This window comes from Sapajus apella, unplaced genomic scaffold, assembly GCF_009761245.1.
Source record: "Sapajus apella isolate SASKATOON/1434 unplaced genomic scaffold, GSC_monkey_1.0 scaffold36, whole genome shotgun sequence".
NCBI lineage: Eukaryota > Metazoa > Chordata > Mammalia > Primates > Cebidae > Sapajus > Sapajus apella.
In genome coordinates, this window is record NW_022436976.1 from 18,989,244 (window position 1) to 19,002,525 (window position 13,282).

At 39.6% G+C, this 13,282-nt stretch overlaps 1 protein-coding gene across 2 annotated transcripts in view; it reads left to right on the top strand.

The window, feature by feature from the left end:
- SLC35D1 (solute carrier family 35 member D1) overlaps positions 1-9,053 on the top strand; it is a 58,083-nt gene extending 49,030 nt beyond the window's left edge. The window contains exon 11 of one of the 2 annotated variants that reach the window (XM_032296653.1): positions 3,967-8,103. In XM_032296653.1, coding sequence (XP_032152544.1) covers positions 3,967-4,075 — 109 coding nt within the window. In that variant the 3' untranslated portion in view covers positions 4,076-8,103. Of the gene's footprint in view, positions 1-3,966 lie in introns of both variants that reach the window. The other variant, XM_032296652.1, reaches the window with a different exon arrangement.
- The last annotated feature ends 4,229 nt before the right edge of the window (positions 9,054-13,282 follow it).

Consider the following 13,282-nt stretch of genomic DNA (forward strand, 5'->3'; position numbering starts at 1 on the left):
CCTGGCCAACATGGTGAAACCCTGTCTCTACAAAAAATATAAAATTAGCTGGGGGTGTTGGCATGCGCCTGTAGTCCCAGCTATTCAGAAGGCTGAGGCAGGAGAATCGCTTGAACCCAGGAGGTGGAGGTTGCAGTGAGCTGAGACCGTGCCACTGCACTCCAGCCTGGCAACAGAGTGAGACTCTGTCTCAAAAAAAAAAAAAAAAGCTGGTAGTGCTATGGTTTGAAGATTAGACAGATGAAAACATTGCTTGAAAGTTTTTTTAAATGCATAAACCTAGGCTTGCATAATGTTTGTACCTTATTTTTGATATTCATGTTTTAACTTTTTAAAAGAAAAAGTTTGTTGACCATTTCTAATACCAGGGGTTCTTCTTTTTAAAAATGAATATTTAGGATGATCTAATATATTAACACCAATTTCAGAGTACTAGAAGATATCAGCTTTAATGTAAATATTTATGAGGCCAATAGATTAGTAAAAGGGTCTCTGTTTGAAGTAGTAGAAGATCCTGATTTAGAATCATTTGGTAATGATGTATAAAAATTCAGATATAACCCTTCACCCCTTCAAATCTGGGCTTTTCTTCATTTTCCCTTTCTCTTCCTCCCAAATTCCCCCTTCCCCAAAGCTGCTAGAGAGCAACTTATAGTTCCTTTCCAAAGCATTTATTAATCACTATATAATGCATAGTAATCTCATTGATGAATATTCCTTTCTCTTCAGGTGGTTCATGAATTGCCCTTTCTGAATATTTATAGTTGATAATGATCAAGTCAGTAATAAAGATGAAATTAAAAATATTTTGTTGTTGCCTCAAGTTACAACCTTGTGGCAGTAGTGCGCCCCCTCTTTCATAATGTTATGTCTCCTTGCTCTATGGTCTGAATGTTTGTATTCCTCCAAAATTCATATGTTGAGCTCTCAGCTCCCAAAGTGATTATATTAGGAGGTAGGGCTTTGGGAGATGATTAGGTCATGGAGTTGGCACCCTCATGAATGAGATTAGTGCCCTTATATAAGAGATCCTAGAGCCTGATGAGAAGGTACTGTTTATGAATCAGAAAGAGAACCCTCTCTAGACATTAAATCTGCCTTGATCTTGGACTCCCCAGTCTCTAGGACTGTGAGAAATAAATTTCTGTTGTTTATAAGCCACCATTTATGGTATTTTTATAGCAGTTTAAATGGAGTATGATATTTATTATTGTAACAGCTTACCTTTTGTCAGGAGTATATCTCCCCTCTGGTCTGTGAGTGTCGGCTGACATGGAAGGGAGGGGAGAAGAGAATGAAGAGAAGATTATTTATGTAATCTCATTTAATCCATAGACAAGCTTAGACAGATAACATTATTCTTATTTGATTAATACAGAAATGGAATCTCAGAGAAATTAACTTGCCTAGGGTCACATAGCTAGTGCACGTTGAACATCTAAAATCCAGAATGCTCCAAAATCTGGAATTTTTGAATGCTGACAGACGCTCAAAGGAAATCCTTGTTGGAATATTTCAGATTTGGGATTTGGATGCTTGGCTGGTAAATATAAAGCAGATATTCCAAAATTTGAAATCAGAAACACTTCTGATTCCAAGCGTTTTAGATAAGAGATACTCAACCTATAGTATATTCAGGATTTGAACCAAGACCTAACTGTAGAGTCAGTGTTTTTTCAATACATTAACTATGCTGGGAGTATAGGGTCTGACATTATCATTAGGGCTATGCCTGGAATAAATTCTAGGACATTCTTTGTCTTCTTCTATCCTGTGCTTCCCCAGTATTCCTAACCAGTTTAAATAGGCTTAATATGAACATCAAAGGTTGTCTTAACAAAGATTGTCTTAACAGGAAAAATAAGAAAGCATTTTTGTTTTTTAGGTTCTGGGAAGGAGAAGCTAGAGAAACGCAGGATGAAAGAAAGGAGAGGCAGCCCTTCTACTTTGTTTTGGGGTGGGTTGGAGGTAAAGGGAAATTGACTGTCATGTGAATGGACATACATGTGAACCTCTAGGAGAGTCATCAAATTCAAAAAAAAAAATTAAATGGGAAAAAGCTACTAGATGAAGGAAAAGATGAAGCTCTATGAACATTGGCCTAAGAATTATCTGGTCTTACTCAGTTCATGAGGCCCTTTAGTGGGGTGACAGGGGATACTCAGTTCAGCAGTTACCTATTGTGTTGCTAAAAAGTGCCAGGCCAATTGCCAGAGACTGTACAGCTAAAAGAATAAGGCCATGGGAAACTAACAAGATGATAAGGACAAAATGAGGATGTATAACTAATATCCAGTGGCGCAGGGGTCATAAGGGAGGCAGCAGTTGGAGTGGAGAAAGACTGACCTGGGTTTTATTCTGGTCCATCATTAGAATGCTTTGTGACCCTGAGCAAGGTACCTTATGACTCTGGGACTTTCCTCATCTATAAAATGGACACCTTGGAGGGATATTGTACCTTGCAGGAATACTGCAAAAACAGGAAATGTATATGAAATGCCTAACATGTAGATGTTAATAATTTGTTTGCTCTTAAGTGCTGTGACGTGCAGATAAGGAAAAGGAAGAATCTGGTTGGGAAGGTTAGATTGGAAAAGGCTTTATTTTTGGTTGATTGGGGTCTCAGACAATGGCTAATACTATGTGAGCATGTGCAGTGAAGAACAAGCGCCAGTGCCTGATCCCGCTTTCTTCCTAGTGGGAACAAGAGCTCGGCATCTCTTAACCCTTCTGCACTGGTCAGGTGCTGATGTCAAAGCCCAGAGGAGAACAGAACTAATTTCAAATAAGCAGCAAGTTCGTGAATCAAGTGGTCAGACGATAGATGAGTGCCAAACCCAGGGCAGAAGAATTTGAGCCCAGGTCAGGCACCCAGCTGGCTGGAAACCAAGAGAGTCTTGGGTGGCAGTTTCAGTGGAAGAGCCAGGGAGGGCAGGCCAGGAGTGATTGGATCTGTGAGCTCCTCCAGTCTACTTTCCACTTAGTGAGTAGGACAGGAGGCTGTGTATCCTAGGTGAGTTTGAGGTCCCCACAGAGAATGGACTGAGTAATCAGTCACCAAAGAGTGTACCCTCCTGGTGGTAGGTTGCGATGGATAAGTGAGGGGTACCAGCAACCACCTGTCATAGGCTGATGGCTCAGATAATAAGTCCCCCACTGTGAACTTGCTTTTAGTCAGAGAGAAATCAGCTCTGTGAATCTCCTAGGGTCTGCATATTTAACTTACAAATTTGGGATGGTTCCTCTTAATGCCTGTTTTTCAAAATGCAAAAATACAAGTAAAAATTTACCTGTAATGTTAACATCCAGCTGTAACCACTGTTAATATTCTTGGTGTGTTCCTTACAGACTTTTGTCTATTCCAGTGCATATTGATGTACATATTCATGTTCATTTAAGTAAAATGGGATTAGACAATGCTTGATGTTTTATGAGATATTTTCTCTTAAAAATTTAAGATGTCTCATAAAATCTAATATGATATCTGTTTTTATTTTATACCATTTTAATAGATGCATAGTATTCCATTGTATGAATTGTACAATTCCCCACTGTGAAATTTTACCCTTATCTAATTTTTTGGTGTAAGTTTTTTTTTTTTTTTTTTGAGACGGAGTTTCACTCATGTTACCCAGGCTGGAGTGCAATGGCGCGATCTTGGCTCACCGCAACCTCCGCCTCCTGGGTTCAGGCAATTCTCCTGCCTCAGCCTCCTGAGTAGCTGGGATTACACCACCATGCCCAGCTAATTTTTTTTGTATTTTTAGTAGAGACGGGGTTACACCATGTTGACCAGGATGGTCTCGATCTCTTGACCTCGTGATCCACCCACCTCGGCCTCCCAAAGTGCTGGGATTACAGGCTTGAGCCACCGCGCCCGGCCTTTTTTTTTTTTTTTAACCAAATAGAGTGTTTACCTAAAACCCTCTCTTCCTCCATCTCTAATGGTGGTTTTCTGTTTTGCAGCATTGCTGGGAGCCTGGTGTATTCCTATATCACTTTCACTGAAGAGCAGCTGAGCAAGCAGTCAGAGGCTAGTAACAAGCTGGATGTTAAGGGGAAAGGAGCAGTGTGACCAGAGGATTGCTTCATCTACATAGGCCTAAGTTTTAATCAACTCAGAACACTGGCAATTCCTACAGAGACACTGAGGTGTCTTGATTATGGAGGAAATACCATTCCTTTGCACATGTACAATCTGAGGATTGATTGCTGCCTTTTAAAATTTTATGATGAGAGAAACTTATAATTGACTATTTTAAATACGTTGTTTGAATTAATTTATATCAGACTGGAAAATGTACTGGGCTTTTTAATTTATTTTTCTTCTATGCCGATGGTGAAACATCAGTGTTTTGAAAGTATTTTATTTCATAATTTGATATCCAGGTGTCCCTGAGAGCTGCATATATAATGTTTTCCAACTGGAGCTTCCTCATTCAAATTGTTGCTGCATCTGGAGGCAGTTTAGCCTTTCCTCTGCTGGAAATGCAGACAAATATGTGAAATTTCTCTTCTTTGAATCTTTTTTCTTATGATTGCATTGTCTTCATGTCATCATTGCATTTGCCAAAGAGAACAACTTTGGCACCCTAAAAATATCTGGGGCTTTGAAGTGTATTGCTATCTATGTTGGCTTCCCTGCCATTCATGGGATGAGCAGAGTGCATTCCTTGGAAATATGTTCTTTTTTGTTGTGTAGAAAGGGGAGAATGAAGGGCATGAGGAAGTAGGCCTTTTACTCATTTATTCATCTGTTTGATTTATTGATTCAACTAAAATGTTGTAAGTGTATGTGCCAGGCATTGTGCTAAAGGCTGGGGATACAGAGATGTTTGTGTAGGTAGTTGAAACATCTCACTGCTGCCATAGTGACTGAGGTAAGATTGAGGATTTAGCTCTGTTAATCGATTCAGAAGATGTCACTAGGAGTAAGTTGTTGTAGCACTCAAAAGCCGCAAATCTGGAAATTGGATTAAAAGTACCTGCCTACCTACCCTGCAACAGCATGAGTCCAAATGCAATGTGAGATGAGGTACAAGAGCTGCATTTTGTAAACCAGTGTAGCTCAGCATTAACTCCCTCTCCAAGTGAGAATGTCATATGGTAAGTCTATTTTCCCATGCCTCCTTCCTTTGGTTGGTTGCTTTTTGTATCAATATGATGAGGTCCCACATTTCTGAATCTATTGGTTTGAGGGGAAAGGCTGGTTAGACATCTTGGTATTGTCAAGGGTTGGTTTTTCTCTGTCAGTTTCAGTGTTAGAGTGCCATCACCTTCCTTCTTAAATAACATGAGCAATGAGCAAACTTCCCTCCTTTCAACATTCCCACCTACGTCATAGGCCCCTTGGATGACTTACTGAGCTTGCCAACTTCTCTCAGAACCAATGCTGCATTTTGGGAGAGCAGCTGTGAATGGGAATTGCTTAAATTGCCTCTTGGGGTAATCTGGAGGGTGGAGGTGTTAAATATAATCCTGTGACTTGACTCAGAGATATCCATTGACTTTTGGGATTAGTGTGTTTGCTCAGGCCAGTTGTGCAGTGTGCGAGAGATTAGGCACCTTTGTACTAAGGCACACACTAGTACCTTATTGGGTTTGGAATCCACTGGACTCTGTTGACCTAAACAATTAGGGTTTTCATTTTTTTTTAATTTGAAAATTTATATTGAGATCATTTTCATATTCCTGTCTTTCTCTTTGGTTTGTCTTTATTAAAGCCTGGCTCGTGGTGCTGTGTTCCTAGAATTATGCCTGTTGCCAGCTCCCAAGTTATAAGCTCCATTAAGAGCCTTAGACTCACTTTTTTCTAGCATCTTCTGATCTGAGAAAATTCCACTGGGAGTGAAGGACATTATCTTGTGTCGGATGGGTCTTACTCTCCCTATTTTACCAATGAGAAAACAAAACTCAGAGAAAGGTGACTTGCTAATACATCAAACTCATGTCCTTTTTATTGAACTATGCTGCCATTTGATTAACTGCCCTTCCCCTCTGAGGGAGTAAGGAAATAGATGCTAGCTGAGTTCACTTGAGCTTTTTCAAAAAAGCAAGCAGTTGATTAAATTTGGTGTCAAGAGAGGAGCATACTTTTCAGATCAGCAAGAGTGACAGGTTACCCTGTCCTGGAACCTTATCTCACTTCCAGGCTGACCTTAGTTGGTAATGCCCTTCTTTCTAGCTGTAAATGTTGCCAACACTTCCTGGTTTTGCCTAGGTACAGTGAAAGGGCATAGTGAGAGCTGTTTTTAGTGATTCTGTTCCTTTCGTCAGCAACACAAAGGAGGGAAATTTGAATAATTTTTGTTATAGAATATTTCTTCATGAAAGGCTTTTGGGTGTATTTAACAGGTGTTGGGCTAGAGCCCCACCAGGAGTTGAACTGCCTCTTGGGAGTCAGGTTCCCTAGGAGATCTGTCACCTCTTAGGAGTATTTGAGAAAACCATGTGTAGTTATACCTTCACTAAATGCCCGTGACAGGCTTCTGTGCCTTGGGAGCCCTGGCTTATGTGGAAACTTCTATCTGACCAGAGCAGTACAGCAACTTACAGCTTCTGCCCTGTCTGTGTGCTGCTTCCTGGATGCCTCCTTCAGCTGCTAACCAGCAATACAAGATGGAGCAGCCTGTGCACGCTGGAGACAAGAGTAGTCTTTTGGAGTTTGTATTTTGATTATTGCAGGCATGGTATGTTATACTGGTGATTTACCTGGCACTGTGGCATCTCCCAGAATGTCTGGATTTTGCCTCATGGTTGATATTTACTGGGCAGAATTTCTTTGTCCTGCTAACTACCTCCTGGGAGAAACAGAGCAATACAGAGTTAAATCCTTAATTTTCTCATTGAAACAGATGAGCAGTCTTCCAAATTTGTCTTCCAAAAGACAAGTTCTATGACTAGTGGATCCTGTTCAATGTAAGTGAAGTCCTCTTTGACCAATCTGCTTCTAATCTAATCAATGCTAAATGGATTGGAATAACCCTAGTTAGCCTGGCTACACATTGCCAACATGTCTCATTGAGTTTTAATTGTCCCATGTGGCTGTGGATTTTATAAGTCAGTCATTTATAGGCTCCAGTTTGTACCTAGTTTTTAAAAAAAGTACATTTACGTGCTTTTGGTAGTCCTGTTGTATCAGGAATCCATGGAGGGTTTTGGTCAGTAAAGCTGATGGAGGATCCTCATTGAGAGACAGTGAAGTTTCACATTGAATTGGTTTGAAGTGGCACCCCAGGACTTTGGCCCTGCCTTACTTTACAGCCTTTTTCAGTGAGCAAAGATTAAGTAGCTGTTGTATGCCAAGCATTTTGCTAAGCACTGGAAAAAAGATAAGGCATGGTTCTTGCTCTCAAGGAGTGTGTAATTATTTAGCCGGACATGGTAACCTGGACCCTAAGTGGGAGAAGGGAGACAGATGAAAGGAGTCAGTGATTTTGTAAACAAGAGCTGCCTGCATAGTTATCAATATCACTGATTTTAGGGGTGCCCCACAGAGCTAGAGCATTTTTTTAAAATCCGAGATGACTTTCATAATTCATATTAATCTTCTAGCTCTTAGCAACACAGTTCTTAGAATTCTATAAGTAGCGTAAGGTCTCCTCCACTACTGTACATGGTCTTGCTTTTCCAAAACTGTAATTTTGGTTCTTTCATTGAACAAGACTGTAATTGATTTTTCTCTCTTTGAGGGAAAAATATCCAGAATAAATGAGATAATGGATATGAAACTACTTAGTACAATGCCTAGTACATATTAGGCACTCAGCAAATGTGGCTACCATGTCATTATTTCATGGTGAGATGCGAGGCAAAACAGGATTCTTAATTTATGCTCTGTAAATGCTAGAGGGCCGGGCAATATGGTATATCCTGAAAAACATGACCCTGTACCTCACTGCCTCTAGAATCCTTAGGTAACAAGTTTCTGTTCACTGTCTTTTTAAAAAATATCTACTGGACACAATTGTGACCATTATGTGATGCAGGTGATTCTACCTATTTTTTTTAAAAAGAACAAAATTGCTTTTATATTATGATGGTACATTTCCTTTAATAAATAAAGTTATTTATTTTCTTCTCCCTTTTCCCCCTCCTTTTTTTTTTGAGAAGGATCTTGCTCTGTTGCCCAGCCAGGCTGGAGTGTAATGGTATAATCATAGCAGCTCACCACGGTCTCAAACTCATAGGCTCAGGTGATCCTCCTGCCTTAGCCTCCTAAGTAGCTATGACTATAGGCATGTGCCACATTATACCTGGCTCATTTCTTTCTTTTTCCTGCCCCAAACCTTTTTTTTTTTTTTTTTTTTTTTTTTAAATAAAGACAGGGTCTCACTGTGTTACCAGGCTGGTCTCGAACTCCTGGCCTGAAGTAACCCTTCTGTCTTAGCTTCTGAAAGTGCTGGGATTACAGGTGTGTGCCATGTGTCTGGCTAGAATAATTATTTTCTATCTTAATGGAAGATGATTACATTTTAGAATGACAATTCAGTTAAATCTTTCTCAGCTTTTCACCTTAGGATGGCTCCTGCAAAGGCCAGCATTCCTTTTCCCCTCTCTGAATTGAAAGCACTTGACTCCATGATGCCCCTGCTTCCAGGTCTGTCTCAGTTGTTATATATAGTGAGTCCCTGGCACCATCACTGTTCTTTAAACCAATCTTCTAGGTCTTACTTTCAGGATGCTGCTTCACGGTATGAGGAGATAGTTTACAGTGTGGCAGTTTTGTTTTTTTGTTTTAAAGCTTTGTTCTTTGAAAATACGTTTTTAAGAGAAATCTACTGGTTAGATTTATTGTTTCACAAAAATGTTTTTAGAGATTATTTTTTTCACAAGTGTTTCCTTTCTCATGCTGATGGATCAACTGATATTTGTCTACAGTTGTTAGCCTGTCACAGTATTTTTTAATTTTAGAATCTATTTACTAAATGACCATTTTAGTGTTAAAAGGTACTGAGGAATTGAGGTATGTAAATCAGGTGACATAAACATGAAAATTATGTGCCTAAATATTTTTGTAATGGTGTAAAATAAATACTTTTTATTGAAAACAAGTGTTAAAATTCCCTTGTATCTGCATAATCCAGAGCCAGAAGTCTGCTCATATTTTAGATGTTGGCATTCCGTTGATTGAGATCCCATATGTGGAAAATAATTGTTTTCTATACAAATGCTTTGCATGAATAGTACATATGACTGGATATCCAGTGTCTTGTGGCATACTTCTGGTGAATGAGAAGGAAACAAATGCTAAATCTTTCTGTTTTCAGGATATTTCAACTGCATAATCAGGTATCTAAGCTTCTGAGTAGCTTTACTTTATCAAGTAGAGACATTTTGGTATAAGCAGACTCAACAGAGGTGGAAGCACATTAAGGTGTGTCAGAGGGAGCAGCATATTAAACCTTTTTTAAAGAAAATGATTGTGGTAAAATATGAAATTTACCATCTTCACCATGTTTAAGTGTACAGTTTAGTAGTGTTACATACATTCACATTGATGTACAACCAATCTCCAGAACGTTTCCTTGCAGAGCTAAAACCTATACCCATTAAACAGAAACTCACCATTTTCCCCTCACCTTAGTTGTTGGTAACTGCCATTCTTTATGTTTCTATGAATTTGGCTACTGTAGGTATTTTATGTAAGTGGAGTCCTACCATATTTGTCTTTTTGTGACTGGATTATTTCACATAGCATAATGTCCTTGATGTTATTTCATGTTGTAGTACATGTCAGAATCTTCTTCCTTTTTAAGGCTGAATAATATTCCATTGTATATATACCATTTTGTTTATCCACTCTTTTGTTGATAGGTTCTTGGGTTGCTTCCACCTCTTGGCTCTTGGGAATAATCCTGCTGTGAACATGGGTGTACAAATACTTTTCAAGATCCTACTTTTTTTTTATATGGAGTTTCACTCTTGTTGCCCAAGCTGGAATGCAGTGGCATCATCTTGTCTCACTGCAACCTCTGCCTCCCGGGTTCAAGCTATTCTTCTGCCTCAGCCTCCGGAGTAACTGGGATTACAGGCATGTGCCCCCACGCCTGCCTGATTTTTGTATTTTTAGTAGAGATGGGGTTTCACCATGTTGGTCAGGCCGGTCTCGAACTCCTGACCTCAGGTGATCCACCTGCCTTGGCCTCCCAAAGTGCTGGAATTACAGGCGTGCCCAAAGTACCCAGCCAAGATCCCATTTATACTTCTTTTAGGTATGTACTCAGAAGTGAAATTGCTGTATTGTATGGTAATTCTATTTTTAATATTTTTGAGAAACCACCAGACTGTTTTCCATTATGGCTGCACCATTTTAGAATTCCGCCAAGAGTGCATAAGGGTTCCAGTTTCTCCCCATCCTCACCAACACTTATTACTTTCTGTTTTTCAGATTGTAGCCATCCTAATCGATGTGAGGTGATAATGTTGTTCTGGTTTTAATTTGTATTTTTCTAATGATTAGTGATGTTGAGCATCTTTTCATATGCTTGAGGTGTTGTTGAGTTGTAAGAATTCTTTATATTCTGGATTTTAACCCCCTTAGGTATATATCTCTAAAAAATTAAATATTTAACAGCTTTCCTCTTGATTTCTAAGAGTTTTGTAATTTTACATCTTAAATTTAGATCTTGAATACATTTTTGATTCTGTATATATTGTAAATACATATTGAACCACTTTAGATATAGGATATCTGCATATGTATACAAATACATCTTTATACATCTCTATATCTGAAGGGGTTAAATATATCTATAGATGGAGAAATATATATAAAGTGGTTAAATATATATATTTTTTAATACAGGGTCTCACTCTGTCGCCCAGGCTAGAGTGCAGTGGCATGATCACAGTCACTGCAGCCTCAATTTCCCAGGCTCAAGGAGTTCTCCTACCCTAGCCTCCTGGTTAGCAGAGTAGAGATTCACACCATCACACCCAGCTAATTTTTTGTAGAGATGGTTTTGCCATTGCTGCTTAGGCTGGGCTCAAGCAATCTGCCTGCCTGGGCCTGCCAAGATGCTAGGATTCCAGGTGTGAGCCGCTGTGCCCAGCCCTCTTACAAGATATATATATTATTTGCAAATACTTTCTCTCATTCCACAAGTTACCTTTTCACTCCTTTGATTATATCCATTGACTTTGATGCACAGCAAAGTTCTAAATTTTTGTGTAGGCCAGCTGTTTACTTTGACTTTTGTTGCCTGAGCTTTTGATGGCATATCCAAGATACACTGCCAAATCCAATGTGAGTTTTGTAATTTTACGCCTTAAATTTAGATCTTGAATACATTTTGAGTTAATTTCTGTATATGTCGTAAAGGGTCGTATTCTTTTGCGTGTGGATATTTCATTTTCCCAACACCATTTTTGAAGAGATTGTTTTTAACACATGTGTTTTAATCAACTTAAAAAAATCCTCTTAGAGTCTGATTTTTTCTGATTTGTTGAAATTAGAATTAATCTTTTTGATAGCTTCTTGTCTCACTTGGCTTTCTTAAAGCATAGGCTCTCAGTATTGGGCAACTCTATAGATGAGGCACTGCTGAGAGAAGAAAGTACAGAGCTGGGACCATTGTGTATCCACAGGTAGTCAGCAGTTACTAGGTGCCTTCAATTCTTCTTTCCTACAGTTCTCATCTCTTGGGGCCTATGTATCCATTGTTCATCCATCCATCAAGCCAGACTGAGTTCACTAGGGCCAGTACCTATCCTCTCTCTAGCAGAGGCCTGGCATCTACAGATGAAGCTCAGAGAGGCACATTTGCCCAGTGTGGTCAGGGAACCTGCATTCAAACCCCAAATCAGTCCTGATTTCAAACACTTTTGCTGTTCGCCACCATGCTAGGTTCTCATTTCTCTTTGTCTGTAGTAGACTTGGTAGTACCAAACTCATCACCGCTCTAGACTTGTCAAACGTTACTTTTCATTCAACGTTTCATCCACTGTGGATTTAAAACTTAAGCATGAGCTGGTGGTTGATTTAATCTGAGGAGGCAAAGCAGCCATGCCTTTCCCCCTGTGCTAAAGGTGCCCTCTTGTGGCAATACCTGTTTTTGGCGGCTAAATGACGGAAAGCAGTTTTAAGAGCAAGGAAAAGCAGTGTTTACTGAGGACCAACTATGTTATTTCACCAAGTTAGGGCTTTGTGCCTTTTCATATTTGGTCCTTCCAGCACTTTGCTGATGCATAAATGGTGGCTTAAGCCAGGCTAAGGAATTTGTTCAACTTCACTCACATGAGAAATGTAAACCTGGACTTTGATTCCAAAACCCCTTTCTTTCTGAAGAATACATCCCAAAAACCATCTCTTGTTGTTAGAGAAAGCAGTAAGGGGGTTTCGTCAAGAGTGCTTTATCATATGTGCCTGTTCATCCTTCAGATAGTTTTTTTCAATGAATATTTTTGAGGACATCGTCCACAAATAATGACAGAATTATGAAAGTATAGCTGAGATATGCATATGAATGTATGGGAGGAAGAATTTCATTCCACTTGGGAATGGTAGGAAAGGTTTCCTTGGAAAATGGCATTTGAGCTGATTCCTGAAAAACAACGAAGATTTGACTGAAAAAATAGGTGGGGACAGCCCTCCCACCTTCTACTGTCTCTGTCCCACTCCTTGATTAGAGTGCATGTTTCCTTGAAATCCTTATAGTACATGCCGTCATCTCTGTCGGTCTTCCTTAACCAGCCTATCTGAAATAGGCTCCCCTGCCCTCACCACATGTTCTCTTCTCTCCCTTGCTTCATTTCCATAGCACTTTAAGCTCTATGAAGACAGAGGTTTTGGCCTGTTTTTTTGAGCATAGCAAGGCAGAAACCTGACCTCATTTGCATTTTAGAAAGATCACACCAGCTGCAGTATTTGGATTGTATACTGTAGGTCAGAGGTTGGAAAATTCAGATATCTCATAGGGCCAAACATGAATCCACATGAATGCAGTTAAATACTATAGTGCGTGGTGGGGCTTGGGGTGCATACCTGGTCAAAGGCATTGAAATAAAAAATCTGCCAGCCAGACTTAGCCCACTGGCTACCAGAGTAACTAAGCTGAACAACTACAGATCAGATTTGCACTACGACAGGATCACTGGGAATGCTGCGTGGATGACTGTCAGGCAGGGATCACAGAAGGACAGGACTGGAGGTAAGTGCATCAGTTAGAGGTTGCTGCTTTACTAGTGAGAATGAAGAGGTCCTAAAGCACAGTTGTTTCTTCTTTCATAGAAAAGGGATTTGAGTTGCTTGAGGAATTAGAATTAACAGGTAAGAAGTCTG